At 34.7% G+C, this 25,173-nt stretch overlaps 2 protein-coding genes across 6 annotated transcripts in view; one reads left to right on the top strand and one right to left on the bottom strand.

Moving 5' to 3' along the window:
- The window catches only part of LOC144422810 (uncharacterized), a 128,243-nt gene extending 127,390 nt beyond the window's left edge, over positions 1-853 (bottom strand). The window contains exon 1 of the mRNA XM_078112657.1: positions 613-853. Coding sequence (XP_077968783.1) covers positions 613-853 — 241 coding nt within the window. The remainder of the gene's footprint in view (positions 1-612) is intronic.
- Positions 1-24,463, top strand: part of LOC120332667 (FGFR1 oncogene partner 2 homolog) — a 63,061-nt gene extending 38,598 nt beyond the window's left edge. The window contains exons 1-7 of one of the 5 annotated variants that reach the window (XM_078112577.1): positions 12,870-13,235; positions 14,347-14,455; positions 17,451-17,612; positions 19,591-19,732; positions 20,233-20,377; positions 21,511-21,583; positions 22,550-24,463. In XM_078112577.1, coding sequence (XP_077968703.1) covers positions 19,648-19,732; positions 20,233-20,377; positions 21,511-21,583; positions 22,550-22,681 — 435 coding nt within the window. In that variant the 5' untranslated portion in view covers positions 12,870-13,235; positions 14,347-14,455; positions 17,451-17,612; positions 19,591-19,647 and the 3' untranslated portion in view covers positions 22,682-24,463. Of the gene's footprint in view, positions 1-12,869; positions 13,236-13,264; positions 13,502-14,346; positions 14,456-17,450; positions 17,623-19,364; positions 19,733-20,232; positions 20,378-21,510; positions 21,584-22,549 lie in introns of those variants that run through there. The other 4 variants (XM_078112578.1, XM_078112574.1, XM_078112576.1 and 1 more) reach the window with 4 other exon arrangements.
- Positions 24,464-25,173: the final 710 nt, after the last annotated feature.

Raw genomic sequence — 25,173 nt, 5'->3', positions numbered from 1 at the left:
GTGAATATGTATTTTTGATTTACTAATATACTTTAAAAAATATTTTTAATAAGTACTTAATCAAGTTGTACTTTCTGGAAATTTATAGCAGATAGGATTTTTCTAACGACGATAACAAATTTGCCAGATCTCTAAAAATATGTATCAAAACTAAATATAATCGTGCAATATGTTACCAGATTGCTGTGGCATTTTAAAGAAGTAATGCTATCATCTTGTCATAAGTCGACGCAACCGCGAGATACCATTAATACAATTAAAATAGAAGACATTTCAAGACATAGACATTTTAAATTCTCGTCGTTGTCATGGATTGAATATAGTGCGACAGAAAAGGCCATTATACAATAAAAAGTCGGCTCTTTTAACAGACGCGTAATTGCGTCGAATTTCCAATTTTGAAATTCATTCAAATTCCGTTGTGTTTGGTTTTATTGCCTATTCACACAGAGTTCGGTTGCAATAAACGCACCTTGAGTCCGCAAAGGTTTTCCCCAGTGAGAAATTAATCCGCGACCAAAAAAGGTTGGGAAACGCTGCTACAGACATAAATTAGATCAAATAATTAACCTTTAGGATAACAGTGAACAAAACGGCAGACCTTATTCTCACCTTCATTAATGGTTTGCTTGAAAACAAATGTTGGAGCTACCACAGTTCCATGTTTTTCTGAATGTTTCATTAGACTTTGGAAAATATTTTTACCAAATTCTTGTACCGTCCCGGGCATGGAGGTCCTCGATACTTGTAATTCATTTCGAACTGAAAGACGTTTGTTTGCATATGAAAATTCTGTTGATTCATCTGAGGAACCAGCAGAATCGATTTCTTGTATTTTACCAGATTCAGCCATTTTGTCAATTACATGAATAAGGTATAACAAATATAGATTATCAGTCTGCAGTATACAAAAAATGCAAAATCATCAGAATCAAATAGTAGAGGTTCCCAACCCCTTAATGGGGGGCAACAGAGCGGATTGGAGGGGCCCATAAGGAGGGCACTGGAATGATAAACAGAGGAGGCCATGAGTGCTAAAATCCTCCATAAAGAAGGCACAAGCCATAAAGGCTAGGAACCACTGACTTGTAGCAATATAACTGAAGCAGAAATGCAGTCAATTTTATTTTAATAGTGTGGAAATTTTTACCCAGGTTGCAGGAGCAACAATATAGCACAGTGGTCCCCAAGCTTTTTATTTTATATATGTGCTGAATACAAATTAGTACGTCCCTCAAAGAAAGGTTATTAAGTTTTGATGCATTTCTGTAAATTATTTACCTTGAATCAATCCAAATACTATCAATTATTAAATTACCCTGTTATCCATAAAATTTAAATTTTTTATAACTGACTTTGAGTGCACTATCACTACTATTTTTTGAGTATCGTATTTCCGGCTATTAGGCCGATTTACAAGACCTAATTTTTAATACTGACTTACTGGAGTTGGATTAGTTTTTGACAAGAAAATACTCACTCTAGTCAAAATCAACCTGGGCGGTACCGGAAATGTGGTGATGAAAATGCATAAATTGTACTTTCATGTTACTCATTTCATAGAGTCTGCCTTTTGTAGACCAACAATTGAATTGATATTAGAGAGTGAAAATGAGGGCTGTTACAGTTGCGCAATTTACACGCAGAACCCCCCAAAAAAATGAAGAACATAACTTTCTTGAAATGAAACTTTGAATCTGCCATTTCTACAAAAATTTCCTGCCGCAACCACAAAGTTTCTTGTCAAATAATATTGTCAAACACACAAGTGGTGAAATTACAAACTTATTGCAATTCCCAACCAAGGAAGAATTACCCCCAAGAGAGGAATTCTGTTTTTTTTATATATACCGTAAGCACTTTGCATTGAGTAGCACAAATATTAAATCATTTGGTTTGTAGTAAATCATTCGAACTGTACAAAAATGGGAATGCAGCTTGCGCATTATATCAGAAAGCGGTTCATTAGAAATTTAATAAATATTATAGTATTCATAGAGAGGGAGGTAAGGTTCCAAAATAGGTAAAGGGGGAAGTAAATAAAAAAAGGTTGAGAATCACAGACTTAGAGTCAAATTAAATTGCGTACTGACAACAGATAAGATGTCATAATGGTAGCATTGTTCTGGAGTCGGAGACATTAGTTTGGGATTGGTCAACCCAAATACTTAAAAATTAGTTTCCTTTGTTTCTTGTTTTTAATTTTTCCGCTATTAAAAATTTATTTTTCCACCACTGATTAAGATAGATTTCATAGAAAAAAGTCGCACATAAAATAATTTTGTTCTGCGACCCCCTGAAAAGTGCCCAGGTTGGGAACCACAGATATAGCAGATCTTGGATCCTCAACATTTAGAGAGTAATCCCACAACCCAGGTGTTATATAAATCCCGCTCTACTGCTCATAGAATGTATGATAGTATTAAGATATAGGCTACCCACTACCGATATAACCTGGTTTGAAAATTACTTTCAATATAAATCTGCATTCTCCCAATGTCAATACTAGCTATACTTGCATTAAATGTTACTTTGCAATAGAGTTGAAAATTTTCAAAATTTGTAAATCAATAAAAAACTGCCAAATAATGCATCAGCCTTCGCATAGCTACAAGTTTGTTATGATTGTACTCAAAAATAATGCAACTTGCCATTTATTACCATTTTTAAAAAAATATGCAGTATTTGGTATCATAAGCATAAGTCCTTCATAATTATGAGACATAAGTTATACTTGAAATTAAACTCATCTACCGGCTATTTTTGGTTATCGCATATCCTTGCATATAAGCCGAGTCCCTAACTAAAAAAAAGTTGCCAGACTAAGGAATCGGCTTATACGCACAAAACTAGACTGAAAAGATTTCTTTAGGTAGTTTGACAGAGATAGTGAGGATGAATTTAAAGTGGTTTGAGACACTTTTTATCATTATTAAATAAAGACATTAGTGGTTATCATTCTTGATAAATCTCTTCTGCAACCATTTGCTGTGATAGGTTCGTCTGACGTGTTACAATTTGTAGGGTTATATGGTTTGTAGGATATACGGTTATATTAAATAATGATTAATGTATATTCAACAAATTTTCATTGTTCAATTTTCCTGACACTGGATTCTGACCAAAACCACTGCCAAACCATTTAATATGTTATTTAATACGAGCCAGCTCCTCATAACCAAACCAAAATTGTTTGCAAGTTTGGTCCTGATACATACATTCCTGATACTTAATACAAAACTGAAATTGGACTGCTGCTCATATTTGCTAGAAAATTCTGTTTTTCAAAAGTGTCATTTTTTTCGGATTGCCCACAAATTATTATCATTATTTTATTCAGTTTGCTAGCTTACACCAAGCTATATATCTATATACTGAAGCTGAAGAATATGAATGCAGGGTTTGCAATACAAATTGCAGAATTGATTTTACTAGCAACAATCTTGGATATTTTAACTAATTTGTTATTGCCTAATTCTCTGATGTTTCTATCAGGTTAGCTTTAAGCATGACCGACAACAGTATGATTTATTCTCATGTTTTAAACTATTTTACAATATTATATTTATTCTACTGATATAGCCAATTACGGTATAAGTTTTCGGAAGCATGAACTTGATGGATATGCGGAAGTTCTTATTTTTCCTGGTACATGTTGTGATGGTGAATTGTCACTATATGGTGATCAAGAGCTATTATGACGTCATTGTCAAGCACGTTGCGTTGCGGACATTCTTGAAGGACATTCGGATAGTGAAGCTGGTCGAGCTAACATGTCTCTCGCTGGATACCGGTATACTCTAATATACTTTTCAGTTAACTTGTATAATTTGCGTGCTTGCTTTAGTTATGCATTATAACTGTATAAATAAACACTACAGTAAAGTAGGGTAGTTCTCATAATTCTGTAACTGCTGATCTGTACAGCTTCCTCTACTACACCTTTCACACATTTTAAGCAAGCAATTAGTTTAATAAACAATGCCCATATTCCCATACCAGAGTTGGATTGGTACTGGTAGACTGGTGGCAAAACAACTGGGCGTGGTTATTCCAGCTCATCAAGGTTATTCATTATCACAACAAATATAGTGATTCAAAGACACCAGTTAAGAATATATGTAAGTAAAACACAAAAAAGACATTCAAGACCACTTAGCCTACAACTACCCACTTTCCTAGCACTGTTACAGCTGTTGTGAATCAAAGTGACTAGGCCTATATCAAAGTGACTATAGTCTTTTTTTTTTTTTTTTTTGTGCCAAATAAATTCCAATGCCAAACGGAATTTTCGTATTAATATTTTGGTATCAAATCATTTTATTATAAATATATAAATAGATATTTTTTTTTGTTTCCATGTTTTTGTTTATCATTTTTTAATTTAATCCCATTCCCCCCAATACATATGAATAGTAAAAATCAAAATAAAGACAAAATTCATACCATTACCATGATGTCATTAATTTAATATAATCCAATATATGTCCAAAAAAGTTGAGTTAATCCACATGTAATCCACTCAGCAGTTAGTTGAATATAATTTTAATTTACAGGTAATCAGTTTTTATTTTAATTTTTTAGTTAGCATGAAAAATACAAGAATACAAAAATTAGACAGAGAATATGGAAAAATCCACGCTTTCATATGGGTTTTTCCCATTCGCCATCTATGTTTCATAGTCGATACATCTTCCTCTTATGAAAATGATGTACAGATAACATACTTTCAATAATTTTCAGAGTATGGTGTTGCATATAAACTTACATCATGATTGACCTATGTAAAAGATCATCCATGTGCTCATATAACAATAATTTATTTCTTTCGCTTTCTTTTAGTAAATTTAAAATCCCTACCAGTTTACACTTGAAAATTGAACGCATACTACTTTTCATTTTATCTATTTCATCATATTTTACTGAATTTCGATATTCCCAAATTGTTGATTTTCCGCATAATATTGTGATTAATTTTGATTTGCATTCCGAATCGTTTGCTATAATAGTATTTTGATTAATATCTATGCAACACCATTGCCAAAAATCAATAGACCAGTCACATTCTAAAAATAAATGACACACAGTTTCTTCAACATTATTTTCGCATAAAACACACATTCCTGGTTCATCAATGAACCAGTGTTTTATTTTGTCTCCAGTGGGCAACCCATTATGAATTAACTTCCAACATAACTCTTTATACTTGTTTCCAATATTTATTTTCCATATTTTATTCCAATTAATTGCCTTAGTTAGGTGAAATTTATTAAAGATGTATTCCTTATGGTTTTTCAAAAATGTATCATTTTTCTTACTTTGTAAAATCCTATAAATTTGATTAGTGGTCAAGTCTTTCGACCCATTGTACCTATCAATTAATATTCTTGTTTGACCAAATTCCCTATTCCTTGATAAAATCTCTCTCCATTCTATTGGAAGTGCTTCCCATATTTGCCGTAATTCATTTTTGCACTTATTTATCAAGCAGTTTTTTCTTAAAGTACTTATTGCAGAGTTTTCTAGCTGGGGGTACACTCTTTTGGAAATATCATATATTGTTTTGCCAAAGATATCACTAACAGTAATTATTTTTGCCTGAACCCAATTTGATTTAGCAGTTATTTCAATATTATTTCTATCTAATATTAGAGGATTGTGCCAAATTATTTCCTGTGATATTTCTGCTATATTTTGTGGTTGATTCCATTTTAAGCCAATTTGTTTGAATGAGTTGATTATACTAGTATAAAATTTCGGTATATGTATATTGGTTTCCAATTTAAAGTTCAAATACAAGCATTCTAAGTTACCTTTCGATAATACATCAAAATAGTTATTTACAAAATACTTTGCTCTCTGAGACCATGGATTATTACAACCTTCAAGCAATTTTAACACCCATTTTACCTGTAAAGCTTTAATTTGATTCCTAATGTTCATCATTTTCACCCCTCCTTTGAAAAATTCGCCACAGCTGATATTTCTATTAATCATTTGTGCTTTATCATTCCAAATAAATTTCCAGATTATCGTTTCGATTTTTTGAATATATTTTTCCGGCATAAACTCAAAACTAGCCATATACCATAATTTAGACAGCATCAAAGATTTTGCAACAACAATTCTTCCTACAATGGTCAGATTTCGTCCCTTCCATAGGTTTACAATTTTTTGAACATTTGCAAGAATATTAGACCAGTTTTTGTCTCTAGACTTTTGGCAGTTTCCTATATATATTCCTAATAATTTTATCTCTTCCCTTTTTAAAGCAATATCCTTATAGGTATTATTTATTTGCCAGCTTCGAAAGGATCCACATAATAATATCGTACATTTATCCCTATTAATTTTTTGACCTGTACCACTTTCCAACAACTCCATTAATTTTAATACTGAATCTACAGACGCCATTGACTCAAGCATGAGTGTTATGTCGTCTGCAAACCCATTATATACCTCTCTTTGATTCGTGCAATTCTTGAATCCGATAATGTCTCTATTGCATCTTATATTGGTTGATATTAATTCTGAAATAAATAAATATAACAATGGAGAAAGTGGACATCCCTGCCTTACTATAGTCACTTTGTTGTGAATCAAGCAGAAAACAAGGAAATACGGTAATAATCCTGTGGTTTGCAACAAAATCCCACACGGTAAACAAACTCCCCATTAACAATAATCCTACACAGAATTAAAGGTAATGGATGACAAAACTAATTTAGGCCTATTAAGTAATTAGGGGTAATATTCCCAAAACAAGAAAAACTATTCAAGAAAGAACAGATTTTTGGAGAACACTATGATTGTATGAAAAATATATGCAAGCCTGAAGGTTTAATTAAAAACAAAAAAAATAAGATCAGCAACTTGCCAACAAATTTGAAAAAAGATTTTTAATAGTAATTGGGGTCACAAGTTAAAATATTAAAGAATGGTGGGCAACAAAGTGTAACTTTATGAGTAAAAAGTTCGTGAGTGAAAAAATCAAAAATCAGTTTTACTCACATTCAGTGCAAACTCAACAACTTGGGATCAAATTCAAATATTACTCCCCAAGTTGGTTTTGAAAGTAATTTTATTCAATCATGTGTTTCATTCGCTACTCTGTAGAAGCTTTGAAAATCAACAAAAAAGTGGTTGTTTTCATATTTGGCTGAAACGAAAATTTGAGACAGTGATTTTAAAAAACATTTGAAGTCACGAGTATCATATAATAAATGATCAGAGATAAAGTGTGACTTAAGGTTATATAGGCCTTTAAAATGTTAATGGAAACAATTTTTTTGTGTATTCCAGTATTCTGCTTGCCTATTAGAAAATCAATGTCAAGAGAATATGGAGCTAATCATTCAATGAATTTAATTTTGATTGTAAAATACAAAATAATGTAATAACAGCAAACTACCCGAAAGGAGTGGTAAAACCAGTTCTTTAGTGGCCGCCTATAGCGCTGAGTTTTGTTCAGTGCGATCATAGTCTGCTCAGAATTGACCCGCTTAAAATAAGCAACAAAGCCGACATATTTTCAATCTAACTTCATTCAATTCTTTCCCTAAATTTTCTAGATTTAATCGGTGTTCATGATTTGAAAAATGTTCCGAATAGAAATATTAGATTAACTATATATTGGTGACGCTGTTGTTCACAGGGGAATCCCCCATTCAAATCTAACATTCCAAGATTCCTCAAACTTCGACCATTTGACCAGCCGTTCCGTGAACCCCCTGTCCAGCATTCTTCTCCCACATAATCAATGCGGCATGGGATTCGAACATCACGAGATCAAAGCCCATATATACCTAAGTTGCGCAACAATGGAAATTGGCAGCCATTTTCGATTAACGTCGCCTGCGAGGTTACGGCGGTTCTCCGTGATCCTTGGCTAGGCTGGTACCTTCTGCTATAAAATTATAGGCTGCTCGGCGTCTAATTGCAGCGGGAATAGAAAACAGTGCAACTATTGAAGCTATCAGCAGATGCCGAGAGAAGAAACAAATGGGAAAATAATTGTAGAGGCTGCAAATTCGGCCCTGGCAGTTCGTTGTGTGAAGTTAGTCCAGTGTTTCCCAACCCGAGTCCGCGGTCTTAAATGAGTCTGCGAAGCATTTGAATGAGTCCGCAACGAGCCAGAAATTCACGGCGGGCGCAAACTCTTTCGCGAAACTTAACTATAAGCCAAATTACGATTTACGTTAGAATTTACATAACACATAAAAAGAAAGTTTATTCAAATAACATTTATCAAGTCGATAATTACTGGTTACTGAGTAGGGCTGGGCATATATTCAACTATTAGAATACCAATTTACAATTTGAAACTTTGGTAACAGGTGACGCGACAGGTCGCTTGCGCGTCGCTTAATCAGACTTGCGGAATTTCGACGAAAACACGAGGATGCACACGCTTTGATAAATACCGATAGTGGTGTTTCTTGCGAGTTTGAGCAACGAGGAATAAATTTGTGGTGGATGTCAATGGTGGAAATCCAAATTTTCTAAATTGAAAAGCGGCAATACTAAAAATAAACCGGAGAACGCTATCAGTTTTGTTTTATGATGGTCCGCGACCGATTAATAACGTTTTTTTTAGACATTGCAAAAGGCAAAATTTCGGGTGCTACTGTAGGTAACGTACCAAGGCATTTTCCTTCTGGATTCTTTGCTTCACTGCCTCTACATCTTCACAGCCTCTACATTGGTAGGTACAGTACTGGAGCGTTGTACCAAAAGCTCAGATTTATCGAATTCACAAAAATACGAATTAATTAAAACAAAATATTATCGGGCCACGCATTTTTGTGTCCACAGATTGTCATGATATTTTCTGAGCAGTATTGCTTTCTTCTTGTCAACACAACCGCGGATTAAAATGATTTTTGATTTACTCATGATTTTCGATTCACTAATATACTTTGAATATATTTTTAATAAGTACTAAATCAAGTTGTACTTTCTGGCAATTTAGAGCAGATAGTAGGATTTTTCTGACGACGATTACAAATTCGCAAGATCGCAAAAAATATGTATTATATTCAAATATATATAATGGGGCAATATATTTTCACATTATTATGTTCGTAGATTGCCGTGGCATTTTGAAGAAGTAATGCTTTCATCTTGTCGTAAGTCGACGCAACCGCGAGTTACCATGAACACAATTAAATTAAAATAGAATGACATTTAAATTGTCGTCGTTGTCATGGATTATCTATTGTGCGACAGAAAAGGCTATTATACACAAAAAGTTGGCTTTTTTGACGAACGCGTAATTGCGGAGAATTTCCAATTTTGAAATTTGTTAAATTCTGTTGTGTTTGGTTTTATCGCTTCTTCACACAAAGTACGGTTGCAATAAACGCACTTTAGGTCCGCAAAGGTTTTCACCGATGAGAAAATAGTCCGCGAACAAAAAAGGTTGGGAAACGCTGAGTTAGTCAAACGAATGGCCAAATGTGAAACTGACATCAGGAAGACAGGCTAGTAATCTGCAGGCTTGACAGAGTTTTAGAATGATGTCACATTTAATTATTTATATCACGTTGCCCATCCGACTCATTAAAGTTAGCCCAGAAAAGTTACGGGTATCTAAAGTTAAGTTGAACTACAACGATTTTCTAAACGCTGGCTTCAGGTGTCAGATCCTAAGTAATGCAAAGTCAGAAATCAGTGCATTGAATGTACAAGATTCACTGTCATGATTGCTCGTAGTCCTGCGGTCCTGCGGCTAATTAGCAGCAATATGAATAGACAATTCGGAGCTTAGTGGAAATAATGCTTTATCTTTCGAATTCTGATCTTCTGAACTGAAGGCGTGTTTAGTTAAGTCACTGTCAATTTGAACGCTTGCTATTTCTAAAATACGTTAATTTTAGAACCTACAACTCATTTCACCAGGACAAACCAGTTGTGTGTGTCAGAACTCAAAAGCCTATAATGTTGGGTCATATACAGCACAAGAGTGTGAGACTGCTGTCTAAGCCCCAAGAATGACTTCAGAAGGCTTCTGTTTATGCACATGATGTATTGTAGGCTGTAGAGGACGCAATTTGATGGTTACTACTTTGCGCACAGTGAGTGGACTGTCGCATGTGTCCAGAACCACATTACACTGTGTAACACACATTTTGTTACTGGCTTCTGATTAATATTTTCTGATGAACAGTTACACACCAAAACTGAGGCAAAATGGATTTTAATTTTTTGAAAATTGAGGGGGAAGTATTTCACCCGAATCGTTTTTTTGGGGGGGATATAAAACAACATAAAACTTTCATTATAACACGGGGGTGCCATTTTCATGTGTTTTTAATTATCCAAATTTTTACAAATTAAATATTTTTTTAGCGATTAAAAGACTTAAAATTGAACATGAAAACAAAGATTATTTGTTAAAGTCAATTTCATGAATAGGCACTCATATTTAGCTACCATCGCTTGGCTGACATGGGCAGTCCCGATCTCGTAATGGAACTAAGATAAGGAAAGTTGGAATAAAAATTGGGCCTAGCTTTAACCTGGTACACATACTGCGGGTGTTTCAATTAATGTAGACTTTTTCATGTCTTTGTTATTTAATTGTTGAAAATTCTATTGTTGGTCAATCGAATAGCACTTCTTTTCCATGTCTTTTATATTTAGGTATTTACCTGCTATTGTTGACCAATTAAATGGTTCTTTTCTCATATCTTTGTTATTTGATAATATTATTTCTATTTTTGGTTAATAAAAATGTTTCCAAATTGCTCTGAACTATCAGTGGGATCAGCTCGTTTATGATGGTTTCATGAATCATACTGTAACACCAAATATTAGAATAAAAACGTTCACTATTTCTATGATGATCATTGCTTCGTTTTGTAAACACGATTCGCAAAATGTGAATTATTGAATTTTCCTATTGATCAACCTCTTGTGTGAGTCAGAAACGTTTTCAAAACCCATCTGCTAAAACTTTTTGATAAGTATTAACATTTTTGGCGTGCAAGTTTGTAAAAATCCCAAACATATATATATATAAAGTTCATGCAATTTTTAAACATTTTCAGATTATGACAAACCTATGAATAAAATTCCTCTTGCCCTATCCAGTGTGTTAGTTTTTTTCAGTAATGTGTATGTAAGCCTACCACTGAGTTGCACTTTATTATTTTTCACGTTCAGACACATTCTCATCACACATTCACATCAATTCCCTGATCCACTTTGTATATATAGCCAGCTTATTATTTTTTCTTGATTATTATCGTCCAAACCCCATTAAATTTATTAATCAGGTAGGTATGAATTTCCATCACATTATTCTGGCCTCTTTAGATTGTTTTATTTAACGAATGCAACACCGGACACCCCCGACGCTTTTTTTTGTTTTTGTTTTAAAAACACACATTTATTACATTGCTTTTACCTAAGGATCCCCTCATTTTGTTCCCAAATTTATTGTAAAAATATTATCGTAATAGTTCGTATCGTAAGTTTTGCCACTGGTCATCTTTCAGTGTTAATCTTAATCACATCAGCGTATATGGTGAGAGCTGACTTCGATGACCGTATGGTCGTATCGCTCCCTCCTGTCCATACCAAAACAGTTTATTTGCTGTGGCTATTTTATTGATGACTGTATTTTTTGGTTGACAAAATAATAAAATTTCTCTTTCTCGTGGTACTGCCATTGGTAAGGACGTTTACAATTTAATTATGCAGCTAAAGTGTCTAAAAAGGGCGAATTTATAATGTAACATTGACATCAATATTTAGCTACAGTCCCATTTGACGTCGCCTTTACTGTCAAAAAATTTAGTTTGTTCCAGTCATTTAAGCCTATTGTAGTGTGAAACTGTGTTTGTCTACCAGAGAAGGATCAATTCAGTTTAATTACAATTACTTCCTTAAATTTTTTAATTACATAACAATTACTCCGTGCAAAAAATATCAAATAACATTTATAATTATAACATTTTGGTATAACAGCATGCCTCAGTGCTGCTCAAAGATTTAAAAAAAAAACTCTGACAATGGTGCAGGAAGTGGTACAACACAGTTTTCGGGAGAGTTTGTTTGATGTTCATCCATTTCCAAAATACTAAGTTTAGTTTAATTGTGTAGTGTAATCTAGCGAAAATTTTAGCAAATTACAATAACACAGAATGAAAATGCCTCCATTACAATTACATGAAAAACTGTAATTAATTACATCAATTACAATTGATCCAACTCTGGTGTTTACTATCCTAATGAAAAAATCAACATGGAGGATTTGTTGCGCCATCAGGACGCCTTGGTTATCAGTAAATTCCGGGTAACCGGGAGGCAAAGCGTCGATTCCGGGACTGTCCCGGGACGGTTGGTAGACCTAGCATCATCAGGTCTTGAAAAGTATTAGATTTTGCCTACTTTCCTGATTTTCCGTAGGCTATATGTGTGTGTTGACTTGCATTGCCTATATATTTGTTTTAGTGTTACGGAAAATCGAAATGAACTTTACTAACCGTGCGTTGCGTCTATATTATGTTTGTTACCGAGCGGCGTGGGTTGTTAATGTAAGTGCCCCGTATTGGGTTCGATACTGATTGAGACGTCCTATCGGATTTCTGCGCCCTCGGAATATGACTACTGATTTAAATCTGCCCAAATAGTCTTTTAAAACTACTGAAATTAGGCTTGTTTGCGTTACACTACCCGAGCCGAATGATCGAAAATGGCGTCCATAAGACGCCATAATGGGACGAGTTAGTTGCACGGGGTTGCGTAAAAGTACGGTGCTTGTCATCTTGTTGTTATGTAATATCTATGGGTGATCACTGCCATAGATAGGTAGAAAATAGAATACACTACAAACCATTTAACTGTATTCAGAACTCAGGTGATCACTGACGATTCTTATGGCGACGGTATCACCATCAGGGGCGATAGAGATACCCAGAGATGTTTCTGAACGAGTTCGCCGATTTAGCTTTAGGGAAATATTTTCGGTACCGTACCGGTATTCTAACGCATCCCGGTACCGGTACTGTCCAAATTATCAACTTGGCAAGCGAATTTGTTAGAAAAATATTTTATATTTGACAAAGCAGATGAATGCAAAAAGGGATGTAACACACAAGAGCCGTCAGCTTCTTTTTTGTACCGGTACCGGTACCGGTACCAGGAAAAGAAAAGTTAGCATCAAGTACCGGTACGGTACCGGTAATTAATTCCATGCTGACGCTTATTATTTGGTCACAAGATTGAAGGTATAATATTTCTAGATAAAATATATAAAATATTTGTTACTGCGAGAAGGTTTACAACTTGCAGACATACCGTAATCATCAAGTAATTAATTCCATGCTGACGCTTATTATTTAGTCACAAGATTGAAGGTATAATATTTTAATAGTTCTAATTGAAATATATAAAATATTTGTTACTGCAAGAAGGTTTACAACTTGCAGACATACCGTAATCATCAAGTAATTAATTCCATGCTGACGCTTATTATTTAGTCACAAGATTGAAGGTATAATATTTTAATAGTTCTAATTGAAATATATAAAATATTTGTTACTGCAAGAAGGTTTACAACTTGCAGACATAGGTTGTGGTACAGAATATTATGGAAATACAGTTTGTTTTTCGCAAAACCTAAATAACAATTTTTATTGAATTGTATACGGTACCAATCCTGCAATCGGAATCTCATGGGGTTGGTTGCCAACCGTCCTTTATTTCAAAGGACAATCCTTTAATTAAGCTTTTTGGTCTTTCAGCATTTAGAAAAGATGCTAATTGTCCATTATTCTTTCAAACGTCGTTTTGCCCGATAGTTATAGTACTGGTACTGTGTTCGATATTGTTTCGTTCTTGAAAAATTGCTTTCGATTATATATTTGCAAGCTTTTAATTATTCTTTTTAATTTCGCTTTGGCTCAAATAGCCAAAGAAATAATAATTTTATTAACATTGTTTGGGTCAATGTTAAATAAAAATTAAATGAAAAACACATGAAGATTGTTTTGATATATCTTTTTAGCTTTTATATAATTTTATTATATTGTTCTGCAAGTTACAAAATAAATGATTACGGTAATCTATGTCCTTTATTGAAACTTTTCATAGTGGGCAACCCTAGATGAGACAGAAAAATATGTCCGATGGACAAGTCTGGTTTTTGGCTAGTATGGATTAAATGTGCATGAAATGTAAAACTTATACGGTACTTGAAGACTCGTCGTAATTTAATGTTAATAAAATCAATATTTCTTTTCAATGCCCCGTGATTTGTATCAATTAAAGTGATTGTGTCAGGAGTTTGAAAACAAGAAATTCAAGATATATTTCATATCATTATTCTCTCCATTTCAGGACTATGGAGGTTTCCAAAACTGCTTTCAACTCAGCCTGAAGCACATATCAAGGAAATTTGATTGAAATGAAAAAAAGCTGCTGGATACAGACTCTACTCTAGTCTTGGGTTTGAAAGATGTTTTATATCAAGATTTTCTAACACTTGAAACCAGGGTTGTCCAAAACGAATCGAATATTCGAATTTATTCGAATATCAAAGTATTCGAATACCTTTTCGGCGGATTTTCGAATAATTCCGAATAGTAGCCACTTTCGCCGTAAACGTGATGTTTCGTTTTACCGGAATCTTTAAACGACTTTTTATGCTGTCTCGCGTATTGTAATGACGATGAAATAGTATCGGCACTTTGATTGTTTATATTCTGTGCGACCGTACGTCGCATAGTGTTGCGACACATTTCCATTAGTCGAAAAATTGACAATCACCGTATTTCCCCGGCTAATAAGTCGTTTTTCTAGGCCCAATTTTTCGGCCTGATTTTTTTTCTTCGTCTATTTGAGAAAGTATATTTATTTTATTTCTATGTGGCCTGCTTATTATTCGCATGAGTCTTCTCAAGCATGATTTGTGTAACCTTATATTTGGGTCATAGGGTCTGCCAATCATGATATTTAATCGCAGGCCGGTTATCGTTACTTTAAAGAGAAACACGGCCACCGAGATAAAGTGATTTGTGACCCTTCCGTTTTGTCGATTCAGCAGAAAACGACAGGAACAGGAAAACACAGCTGTGAAATCAGCCGTGGACGTACAGCGTAGTACTTACCACATTCCAAAATTATTTCAACATTCGGGTTAATAGGTTGTCCAAAATGCTTGCCGCTATAAAACTTTATTGTTAAAAATAGTTAATTCTGTGAGTATGATTCTACCAAACTAACATGATCCTATTTGCCAGGTAGACTTATTAACCGGGAAATACAAATTTTTTATCCGTAATTGTTACGATATTCAATAAATTGTCACAAGTTGGAAAAACAAGTCGATTTATTAGAAAATAATTTCTGGCAAATAATTTTGATAACGATAGTTATAAAAGTATCGACCCTTTACCAGGATGATTCGTTGTTGCGCAAAATAATCCAATCCATGACTGGTACCAGCATTTAAAATGTCATGCCGTATTAATTTAATTCTGTTCAACGTAACTCATGGTTGTATCGACAATCTGTGGACATAAAATGTGTGGTAAACTGACCGATATTATTAAATATTGATTCCTATTTTCATATTGATAAAATAATGAAAGTATTAATATCAGATACCGCGGGTATTTGTGGACATGAAGTATGTGGGGAACTGCCCAATTATAATTAATTTCGGATTCGTATTTACAAAATAATAAAACTAATATAATTCTAAATGCAACGGCGATCTGTGGACTTCGAATGTGTGGTAAACTGCCCGATTTACCAACATTTGAGTTATGATAATAGAATTTAATTAACACGGTAAGGCATTTTAAATAATGGTATCGGTCATGGATTGGATATTTTGCGCAGCACAAAATCTTCCTAGTAAAAAGTCCATACTTTTAAGTACAAACCAATGGCAACCATTATCCAAATTATTTCCCAAAAAGGATAAAGTATAAATTATTTTTCCGACTTGTGACAATTTTTTCGTCAGTACGAAAATAAGAATCAAAAGCTAATTATATTAGGCACAATATCACGGCAATCTGTGGACATAAATTGTGTGGCAAACTCGTGATTAATATTAATTTTTGATTCCTCTTTTCGTATTTACAAAATACAACGGCGATCTGTGGACTTAGAATATGTGGTAAACTACCCGATTATAAATAGTTTTTGATTCCTATTTTCGTATTTATGAAATAATAAAAGTATTATTACTCAAACATACAACGGCGATCTGCGGACTTAAAATGTGTGGTAAAGTTCACGAATATAATTAATTTTTGATTCGTATTTTTGTACTCATGAAAAAATTGTCACAAATCGGAAAAATAACTCATACTTTATCGTTTTACTAAGATGATTTTGTGTTGCGCAAATATTCAAATCCATCGCCGATACCACTATTGCCGTATTAATTTAATTCTGTTAACACGACTCATGGTATATAAAATATATACTGCAATAATCTGCAAATATGAAATGCCTGGTAATATATCTAGGTTGTAACTTGTAGATAGCAGTTATGCCATTGCTTATTGTATGGAAATTCCTACATACATTTAGATAAGCTTCAATTAGTGTTTTTTTTTTCGAAGTATTCGAAATTTCATATTCGAAAAAAATAATTTCGAATGTATTCGAAATAGTGAACTATTCGGTATTGGCCATCCCTGCTTGAAACTAAATATTTAATGCAATGAAAACAAAATAAAATTTAAATGGTTCAAAGTAAATTTGTCCAAAATGTTTTGGCTGAAACAACTAAATCAATCGGATCAATAACCTTGCAATTAATGTGAATTTTTTTCCCTTCTCCTGTTTTAGGTTCTGTACTGTTATTGCCAACCTTACTTTTCCTATTCTAATCTATCATAGTTAGGTCTGATTCAAGATCATGAAATTTTGAATAGGAAGACCATTTGCATTTATATTTTTTTTGGGGTGCTGTCATATTGGCCCACCAGTGAGCTAATCCTAAGTAAGGATTAGTTATATGAGGCAATAGCAAGACATTACACACTGCGATAATGTACTGGTTTGAACTTCTAGATCAGCCTAGTATCAAGCGAATGTTTCATTGGTGCTTGTCTACTGTCTTGCTTAGAGATCAGAAATAAAAACCTTGATCAAATCGAGAGTTTTTTCATTCTGAATGAAATAAATTGCAGGTACTCCTGTAGTATGTGGACGAAGATAGCGGACACCAAAATGTAATATGTGTACCAGGTTAAAATTAGGCATTAATTTGACTCCAATTTTCCTTATTTTAGTTCTATTACGAGTTCGGGGACTAGTCGAGTGACTCCTGTAGTATTTGTACCTGAAATTATGGCCTGGTACACATACTACGTTCCGGTGTCCGCCATTCTGGTTTGCATACTACAGGAGTACCAAATTGCACTGTAAATAAATTGCATAAAATCCCATGTGGTAAAAAAATTTGCATTTTTAATTTCAAGGTAGCAAGAATATATTCGATCCGATCTCCCCAACATGGAAACGATGATTTGCGAGTGTGACCGGCCATCAGAACACATTGGAACTCATCATGACCAAGTACAGACAGTAGATGATGAAGTTTACAGAGCACCAAAAGTATCAACATTTTTTATAATCCCAGGGTGAGGAAAGGTAATTGCTTTATTAATATTTTTTTAGAATGTCATGAATCTGAAGCGAATAAAAATAACTGGCTAACTAACACTATATCTGACATGGACTGGTAAATGGGCGTGAGGCCATGGTACGCCATGACTAAGCCATCTTATCGACTTTCCTCTTCCTCATGATAAAAATAATATCTTATCCTTAATATGAGCAATCCTAGTTGAATAAAACAAAGCTAGAAGACAAATTATTGGATTAGGCAAATGTCTTCCTAACCAGGGGAGGGCAAGGTTTTAGGAGCAGAGGCCAAAAAGCAAAAGCAAAAATGGAAACCCGTATGCCTCCTGCCAAAACTAAATTTGATCGCAATCTCAACAAATTCTTTAGCTAAAACCACAAAATTTGGTTTTAGTTCGGTTGTGGCAGCATCAGGTGGCCAGATTAAATTGTTCAAATGGCCGTTTAATCAACCTTTTACCTATGCAAAAATGTGTGCGTAAAAGACCCAGTTGTGACGTTCCGCTTAAATCATTTTACACCTGTTTGTTCGTTTTTTGTTTCAAACAAGACCAGTTAGTTGCACGCTAAGAATCTAGGTTTTCATTCACTTTGATTGCACGCCAGGATCTGTGATTACATGCCCAATTTCTCGTGTAAAAATGCCATGAAATCCAGACTGGACTACCATTGGGTCTCGTGTAGTTTTGTACTTCTAGTGGACGTAGCATAACAATTTTTCCACATGTCAATCCTAACCCCCACCTGACTACGCCATCCAAAAATTATGTCATTACGACGCCACAATCATGTATAGACCTTGCTACGATTGTCCAAAATGGCATCTGCCCCAACTCCTTCATAAAGAACTCACTATCGTCAGTGGTCTTTTTCATATCGGAATCGTTGCGATCGTCTGCACGTCTTGGATGACAGTTTGTATAGTTTGTAGGGCTTTATTAGGTCACTGTGACGTAATATTCAGGTTAGGATTGACATATGCAAAAATTGTTATGTTACACCCACTAGAAGTACTTTAGGTACGAAACTACACTGGACCCCTTATCATGGAGGCTTCTGACTTCCTTTGCAGTTTATTAAGATTTTGCTATTTATTGATAAAAGTACAACAGTCTGAAAGTTCAATACTGTTGAGTATTTTGGTCCTTCAAATTATTGCCCAGGCCTCGTTTAATTGGGTTTTTGTGTGTGTTGGTGGTCAGGCACATGATATTTCTCAAGTTTTAAACTTCTTTATAGGTTTTGCTTACTCTCCAGAATTCTCCATTTTTAATTTTTGTGTGTTATGGAGTTTTCAAAATAAACCAAACTATTCCCGGGGGCAGGGAAAGTTAATAAGAGGGCTTAATCACATGGCGAAGCACAGTCTCTCGTCTGGTTACCAGTACATGTTGGGTATGGGATTAGTTAGCCAGTTTATTCAGGATGCATGGACTTGATAGTGGGAAAAACCGTAACCGACCAGCCGTCACATGAACCACCCTGTTCCTTTGTGTATACAAATATGAACTCCTTGCTATCATATGGCTGTTCATGTGAAGGCTGGTTTGTTACTGCTTTCTCCATTGTCTAAGTGTGCGCCTCTAATGTAGATATGTAAATTAGCTTTAATATATTCTTATTGTTGTGCACAAGTCAACTCCAGCTTTTTCTACACTTTAAATACAGTAGTTCATAATGTCATAGCTAATGAAATCAGTATTATACTACTAATAAAGAAAATAAGTAATACCACACCAAATACAAAGTTTCTGTCCAAAATTAAGAAACTCCACCTGGTTTGACTCTTTCAAAAAAATTTTCAAGGCTCGGATCATAAAAATATTGTCCACGTCATTAATGATGTCCTCATCAAATCAGAAATATTTTAAATACAAACAACGAGCGTTTATGTGGGCTGCACTGCAACAATCAAACTTATCAATGCTTTCTAACATACACTTCCAAATGATTTAATTTCATCTATTATTCCAGGATCATGACAGCGCTGCTGAAAATCTTGCCGAACAGGCTTCAACTCTCAAGAAAGAGATGGAAGCAAGAAACACATATCAAGAAAATTTGATTGAACTGAACAAAGTTGCTGGACACAGACCAAGGTCTACTTTAGTCTTAGGTATGACAAATTTTGAAAGAATCAGTACTAGCTTTGCTCATATTGTAACGCAATATTTATTCTATTATCTTAACTTGCCTGTATGATATTTCCGGACATAAATTGATCGTTTTCTATTTTGTACCAAACTCTGCATGAACAGAAAAATTCAATTTGAAATTAATTAAGAACTAGTCTAAAATAAGTGGTTATTTTAGATCAAGGGTGCGCAATAGGAAGCCTGTGGGCCACAACCCGGCTCACCAAGCAGTTCATATTATCTTCTCTTGCTTTTTCGCATGAATAAACTAATTTTTTGTGTGGCCCTGCTAACTGTATGAAGTTGGGTATATGGCCAACCAACAAACAATGTTGCAGGCCTTTGCTTTAAAAGGGATAAGTTTTGAAGAGAAAAAATATAAATATTGATCAAAATTGTAAATAATAATCAAATGTAAATCTCAAATAATACTTCTGATGGAAACAAAAATATGTATTCTATACTCATTTTTATCTTCAAGGTATTCAGCAGGAAAATAATGCAATTTGGTCCCTACAACATGAGAACGATGAATTGCGACAAAGTTTGACCGAACACCAGAACGCATTGGATCTTATCATGACCAAGTACAGACAGCAGATGATGAAATTTACAAAGCACCAAAAGTATGTGGATCTTGTCAATGTATTTCATAATCTCAGTGAGAGGAAAATCTATTGTTTTACTATAAAATGGCTGTATTATTTCTAATAAACATTTAATTGAAGTTTCAGTCTTTCAGAATACCTTATGGTTCTAATACGAACAATTCTATTTCCCGTAGAAATGGCAAATTAAGGTTTTTATCCTAGGTTTTGGCCAGTTCAGTGCGGCGGCTCCAAAAGTTTACATTCAAATGCGACAGTCTATATATTATATGTACAGGGTGTCCATGAAGTCCCTTTACAATTTCAATTTTGTTGTGAAGTCAGTTCTCAATATATCTTAACCATTTTTTTTTCAAATCGGTAATTGTTTAAGTATTTTTACTTCATTTAGTACATCTGTGAGGGCCGAAACAATATATGGTATCGATAAATTTCTTCCCAATTTTGGAAAATTTTACGACTTTATGGACACCCTATATATTGTTTGAATAATATCAAATACTTGTACTTAGAACAAAATATACTTTTTATTAGATTTAACGTTATTATCAGACTTGCTACACTTTAAATTTCGCTATGTTTTGCAAGTATTAGTGTTAAGTATTGTACTGGGTACCTTGAGCCTATGGAATGTTCCAATGGGGTTCCACTTCACCAAAAAGGTTAAGAACCAGTGGATTAGGCATATTGGACAGACAATTCTAAAAGCTAAGAAGAACACATTATAGCATGGGGTGTGCAACCTTTTTAATACAGGAGGTCCAGATAGAAATAACTGAGCGAAACCTGTTACGGCATTGTAAAGTCGTAGGCATGTATAAACTAGACTCAGGTATTGGCTTCGCAACGCACAGGGATTGGAATTACTCGCACGTACCAAGTTAAATTTATTTGAAAACTGATTTCGCGATCCGCATATCATTCAAAATAGCCACTCTTGTGGGCCGCATTTGGCCCATGGGCCAGTCGCAGGTTGCACACACCTGCATTATAGTATTCGTAAATTAATATTAAAAATCCAAAGCCGTATAGCTGAATAATATTCACAATGAATAATTACTAAGTTTTACTTGGCTTCAAACATTTCAACAAAATCAATGAACCGTTACTTAGCAGCATTAATAAATTTTATTTATATCTTTCGTTTTCAGCATCCAGATCACTGAAAATGCTTATCAAGCAGAAAAACAATATCAAGAAGAGAATATCGAACTCATTGATAAGGTATTGAGACCAAGGTTATTCTAGTCCACAAATATGTTGTAGTCAGGGGGGGTAGTTTTCAAAGGGAAGGGGGGTTCTGAAATTTCTATTTGCCAAGTTTGATCGGAACAGCTAGCGGGTCTGGTCGAACGTTTCAAGCTACGGAAAATTGCTATGTATGATACAGAAAGATGCTTTTATTTTTTTTACATTTTGAAGGGGGGGGGGGGGGGGGGATCCGACCCCCAAAACAACACCCTGGCCACATCCCTGGTTGTAGTGTTTGGTTATACCATTCCACAGTTCAGTTAGCCTGGCCCAAAATTCTGGTTGCACATTTCAGTTTAGTGGAAAATTGATTCTTTGGATTGATGTAAAATATATTATTCCGTATCTAAATTCATTGGGTATTTCCTGCTAAAAATCCTGTAATTGCTGTAAATATATGAACTCTGACCACCACAAAATTGTGGGAGTAACCTTGCATAACATTGAGCATTTTTATGTATAATCTCATAGTAGAAACAGTGTGTACCAATATAGAGGTGACTAATTTTGTTTGCCTTTTTACATCAAGTTGTGTATAGGGACTAAAACCTGTGGACAAGGGGTATATTCACTTGGCTAACACAGACAGTCCTCGTACTTGTAATAGAACTGAAATAAGGAAAATCGGAATTATGGCCTAACTTGAACCTGGTACACACACTACCTACGGGATTTCTGAAATAGGCATCTTGATTAATCAAGTTCAGTTTATTATATATTTGCCACTGATATCAAACAATATGTGATGGGCTACTACTGTTTGAAGAACTGGAATCTTTCTTACTTGGCAATCTTGTCATTAGTAATGCTGGAGGTTTGACAAAAATTATTCAAACAAAATAATGCAGTCACACGAGGTCGCTGAAGGTTCAATTATTTCAAAACAAAATAGATGACAGTTATATCTTAAAAAACATTGATTATTTTTCCATGTTTCAGATCCATGAGATGGCTGCTGTGATGAGGCATGCTGCTGATGTTGATGATGAGCAATATCTCAGAGATTACGACGAATTATCCCGATTGGAAAAAGAAAATGACATTTTAGGGGGAAATGCTGATGATATCTAAGAGTTCATTTAGATCAAGACTTATAACCACTGAACAGAAAGATTCCGAAAAGACTGAAAAACAAGAGAATGAATCTGAAATGGTGCTCACTGACGATACTACTAGTGACAAGACAGTTATACACGAGGGGGAATCCCCCTAAGACTACTCCCCAGACAATTATTATATCACAATAGGGAGGAAGTTTATGTTCCTTCAAAGGGTACTCTCGTAGTATGTGTACCAGGTTCATGATTTCATTCAGATTTTCCTTATTTCAGTTCTATTACGAGTTTGGGGGACTGTCTATGTTAGCCAAGTGGGTATAACCCCTGCCCATAGGTTTCAGTCCCTTTTCACAACTTGATATAATGTAGGCAAACAAAATTAGTTACCTCCATATTGGTACACATACTGCTGGAGCGTCCCTTACTCTTGTTATTCCTTGTGTTTCTATCGAAACTCAGTACTGAGGAAATATATCTGGTTCATACAAAGTACTCTGCACAAGGTTGTAGGCTGTCCAGGGGTTCTGCAGGTTTGCATTGAAATCCTGTAGTCTATATCAGGGCTACTCAACTGGCGGTCCGAATCCGAACCTTTCGGGTATTCGATTTGTTAGCCCCACTTTTGAAGTTTCCTTTTATAAAATCAGTTTTATAGATTTAAAAATATATATGAAAAGAACTATAGAATAACAAACAATCTTGATCAGCTAATAATCATTAGTTGGCCGAGGAATCGTGTGCTTGAGGAAGCCGAAATATAATGTCTGGAAAGTCTGGACCCAAATATCATTGAAGTTTTGTATGCGGACCACCGGTAAAAATAGTTGAGTAGCCCTGGTCTATATTATTATATTTATCCTGTTTAAATATAATTAAATACACAGATATAATTTGAAAAGTGTGTTTCATGAGAGACTTCCATTTTCTCTACATTAGAGGTAAGATCAATTCCGGCCCAGGCTCGTGGGTATGAACCCGACCCGAGTCCGACTAATTAACTGGATTTGCAGGCCCGAGCCCGAAGCAAACCCGAAATTTCATATTTCAATCAGGAGATCTCTGAATTGTCATTGCAAGAGTGTTGTGTTGATGAGGCAACTTATTTGCAGACCACAGTCTCTCGTGGCCAAAACGCCCCATTTAAAGAAAAAGTAGCTATAGAACAGCCAGACCCGGCTCGAATTTCGGGTTCGGGCTTCAGATCTTAGCTCTACTCTACATCAAATTTCCGTTTCACATTTTTTGATTGGCATATTATAATGTATATTCAGTTACACAGGGGTTCTTAAGCCTTGGAAATGTTTATTGGGGTTCCTCTCCTCCGTAAAGGTTGAAAAATCTTTGCTCTAGACAAGAAATACTCAGAAGAGGTTCTGGTTGGCACTCAAATGAACACAATACATTATTTCCAATGTCAATTTTGATGTTTCCAAATTCCACAACCTGAGCATTTGATGATACATGAGATAGAAAAGACCACAGGTCATGATTGTCACATCTCCCTGTACTTGAAGCAATGGTTTAGTACAAATTCGTTCTGGTGCAGTTTTCAAAATGAATATCGAACTGAATAGAACATTCATAAAAAAAATACAAAGTTGGAATATTTGCACATCTGTGACAGACTTAGCATTTTAGAGTTTTATACCAATTGGGGTTAGACGAAAACAGATGAAATTGCCCTTGTCCCTGTAGGTGATTCTATAGCTAGTCTTACTTCTGGACAAAAGCAGTGAATTGTTTTTTATTTTATATTTGTTATCATACTGTGGAATGAAATATTTATTTTTGGTAATTTCCTCGCATTTCCAGATACCTTCAGAATCAATTATGGTAAATGGCAGTTCAACCACAAGCTATATGGTCGAGTTGTCTTGTCCTAGTCCATAAGCATTAGATGTAGTAAATACAAGTTCTTTGTGTATGTTAGGGGTGTGCAACCTGCAGCACACGTGCCAGATGCAACCCTGAAGAAAAGATTGTGATGCCATATTTGAATGACATGTGGCCCATGAAGCAGAGTTTTCATTTTTGTAATTTCAGTCCCTTTACGTTGCGAAGCCCATACCTGAGTCCAACAGCTAGCTCGTGCAAAGCAAACTACTCGAGTCATAAGATCAATAACCAAAATTTTTGTGCCTGCGACTACAGGAAAGCATGTATGTATATAAATCTGTATGTATATAAATCTGCAGCATCAACTGCAACTACAAGGAAGACTATCGTATGTTAAATGAAGCTTTGGTAGCCGCAGTTTTACCCAGTTATTTCTATCTGGCTCTAAGGTTGCACACCCCTGAGGGAATGGCCAAATAAACAATCTAGTACCGGTTATTTAAATACATACTGAAATGGTATTTTTGAACATATTCCTAATGTTTAGTAAAAGACACGTTTCTTGGATATTTATTCGAATCAGATTGGACATTCCTGATAATCTATCCATGTTGGCTTTATCCAGTAAAAAAAAGTTTGAATTTGTCTTAAAATCAGATTCATTTATTA

This window comes from Styela clava, chromosome 5 (genome assembly GCF_964204865.1).
Source record: "Styela clava chromosome 5, kaStyClav1.hap1.2, whole genome shotgun sequence".
In the NCBI taxonomy this organism is placed as follows: Eukaryota; Metazoa; Chordata; class Ascidiacea; order Stolidobranchia; family Styelidae; genus Styela; species Styela clava.
The sequence above is the reverse complement of the archived record's forward strand: the minus strand, read 5'-3'. Positions and strand labels throughout refer to the sequence as shown.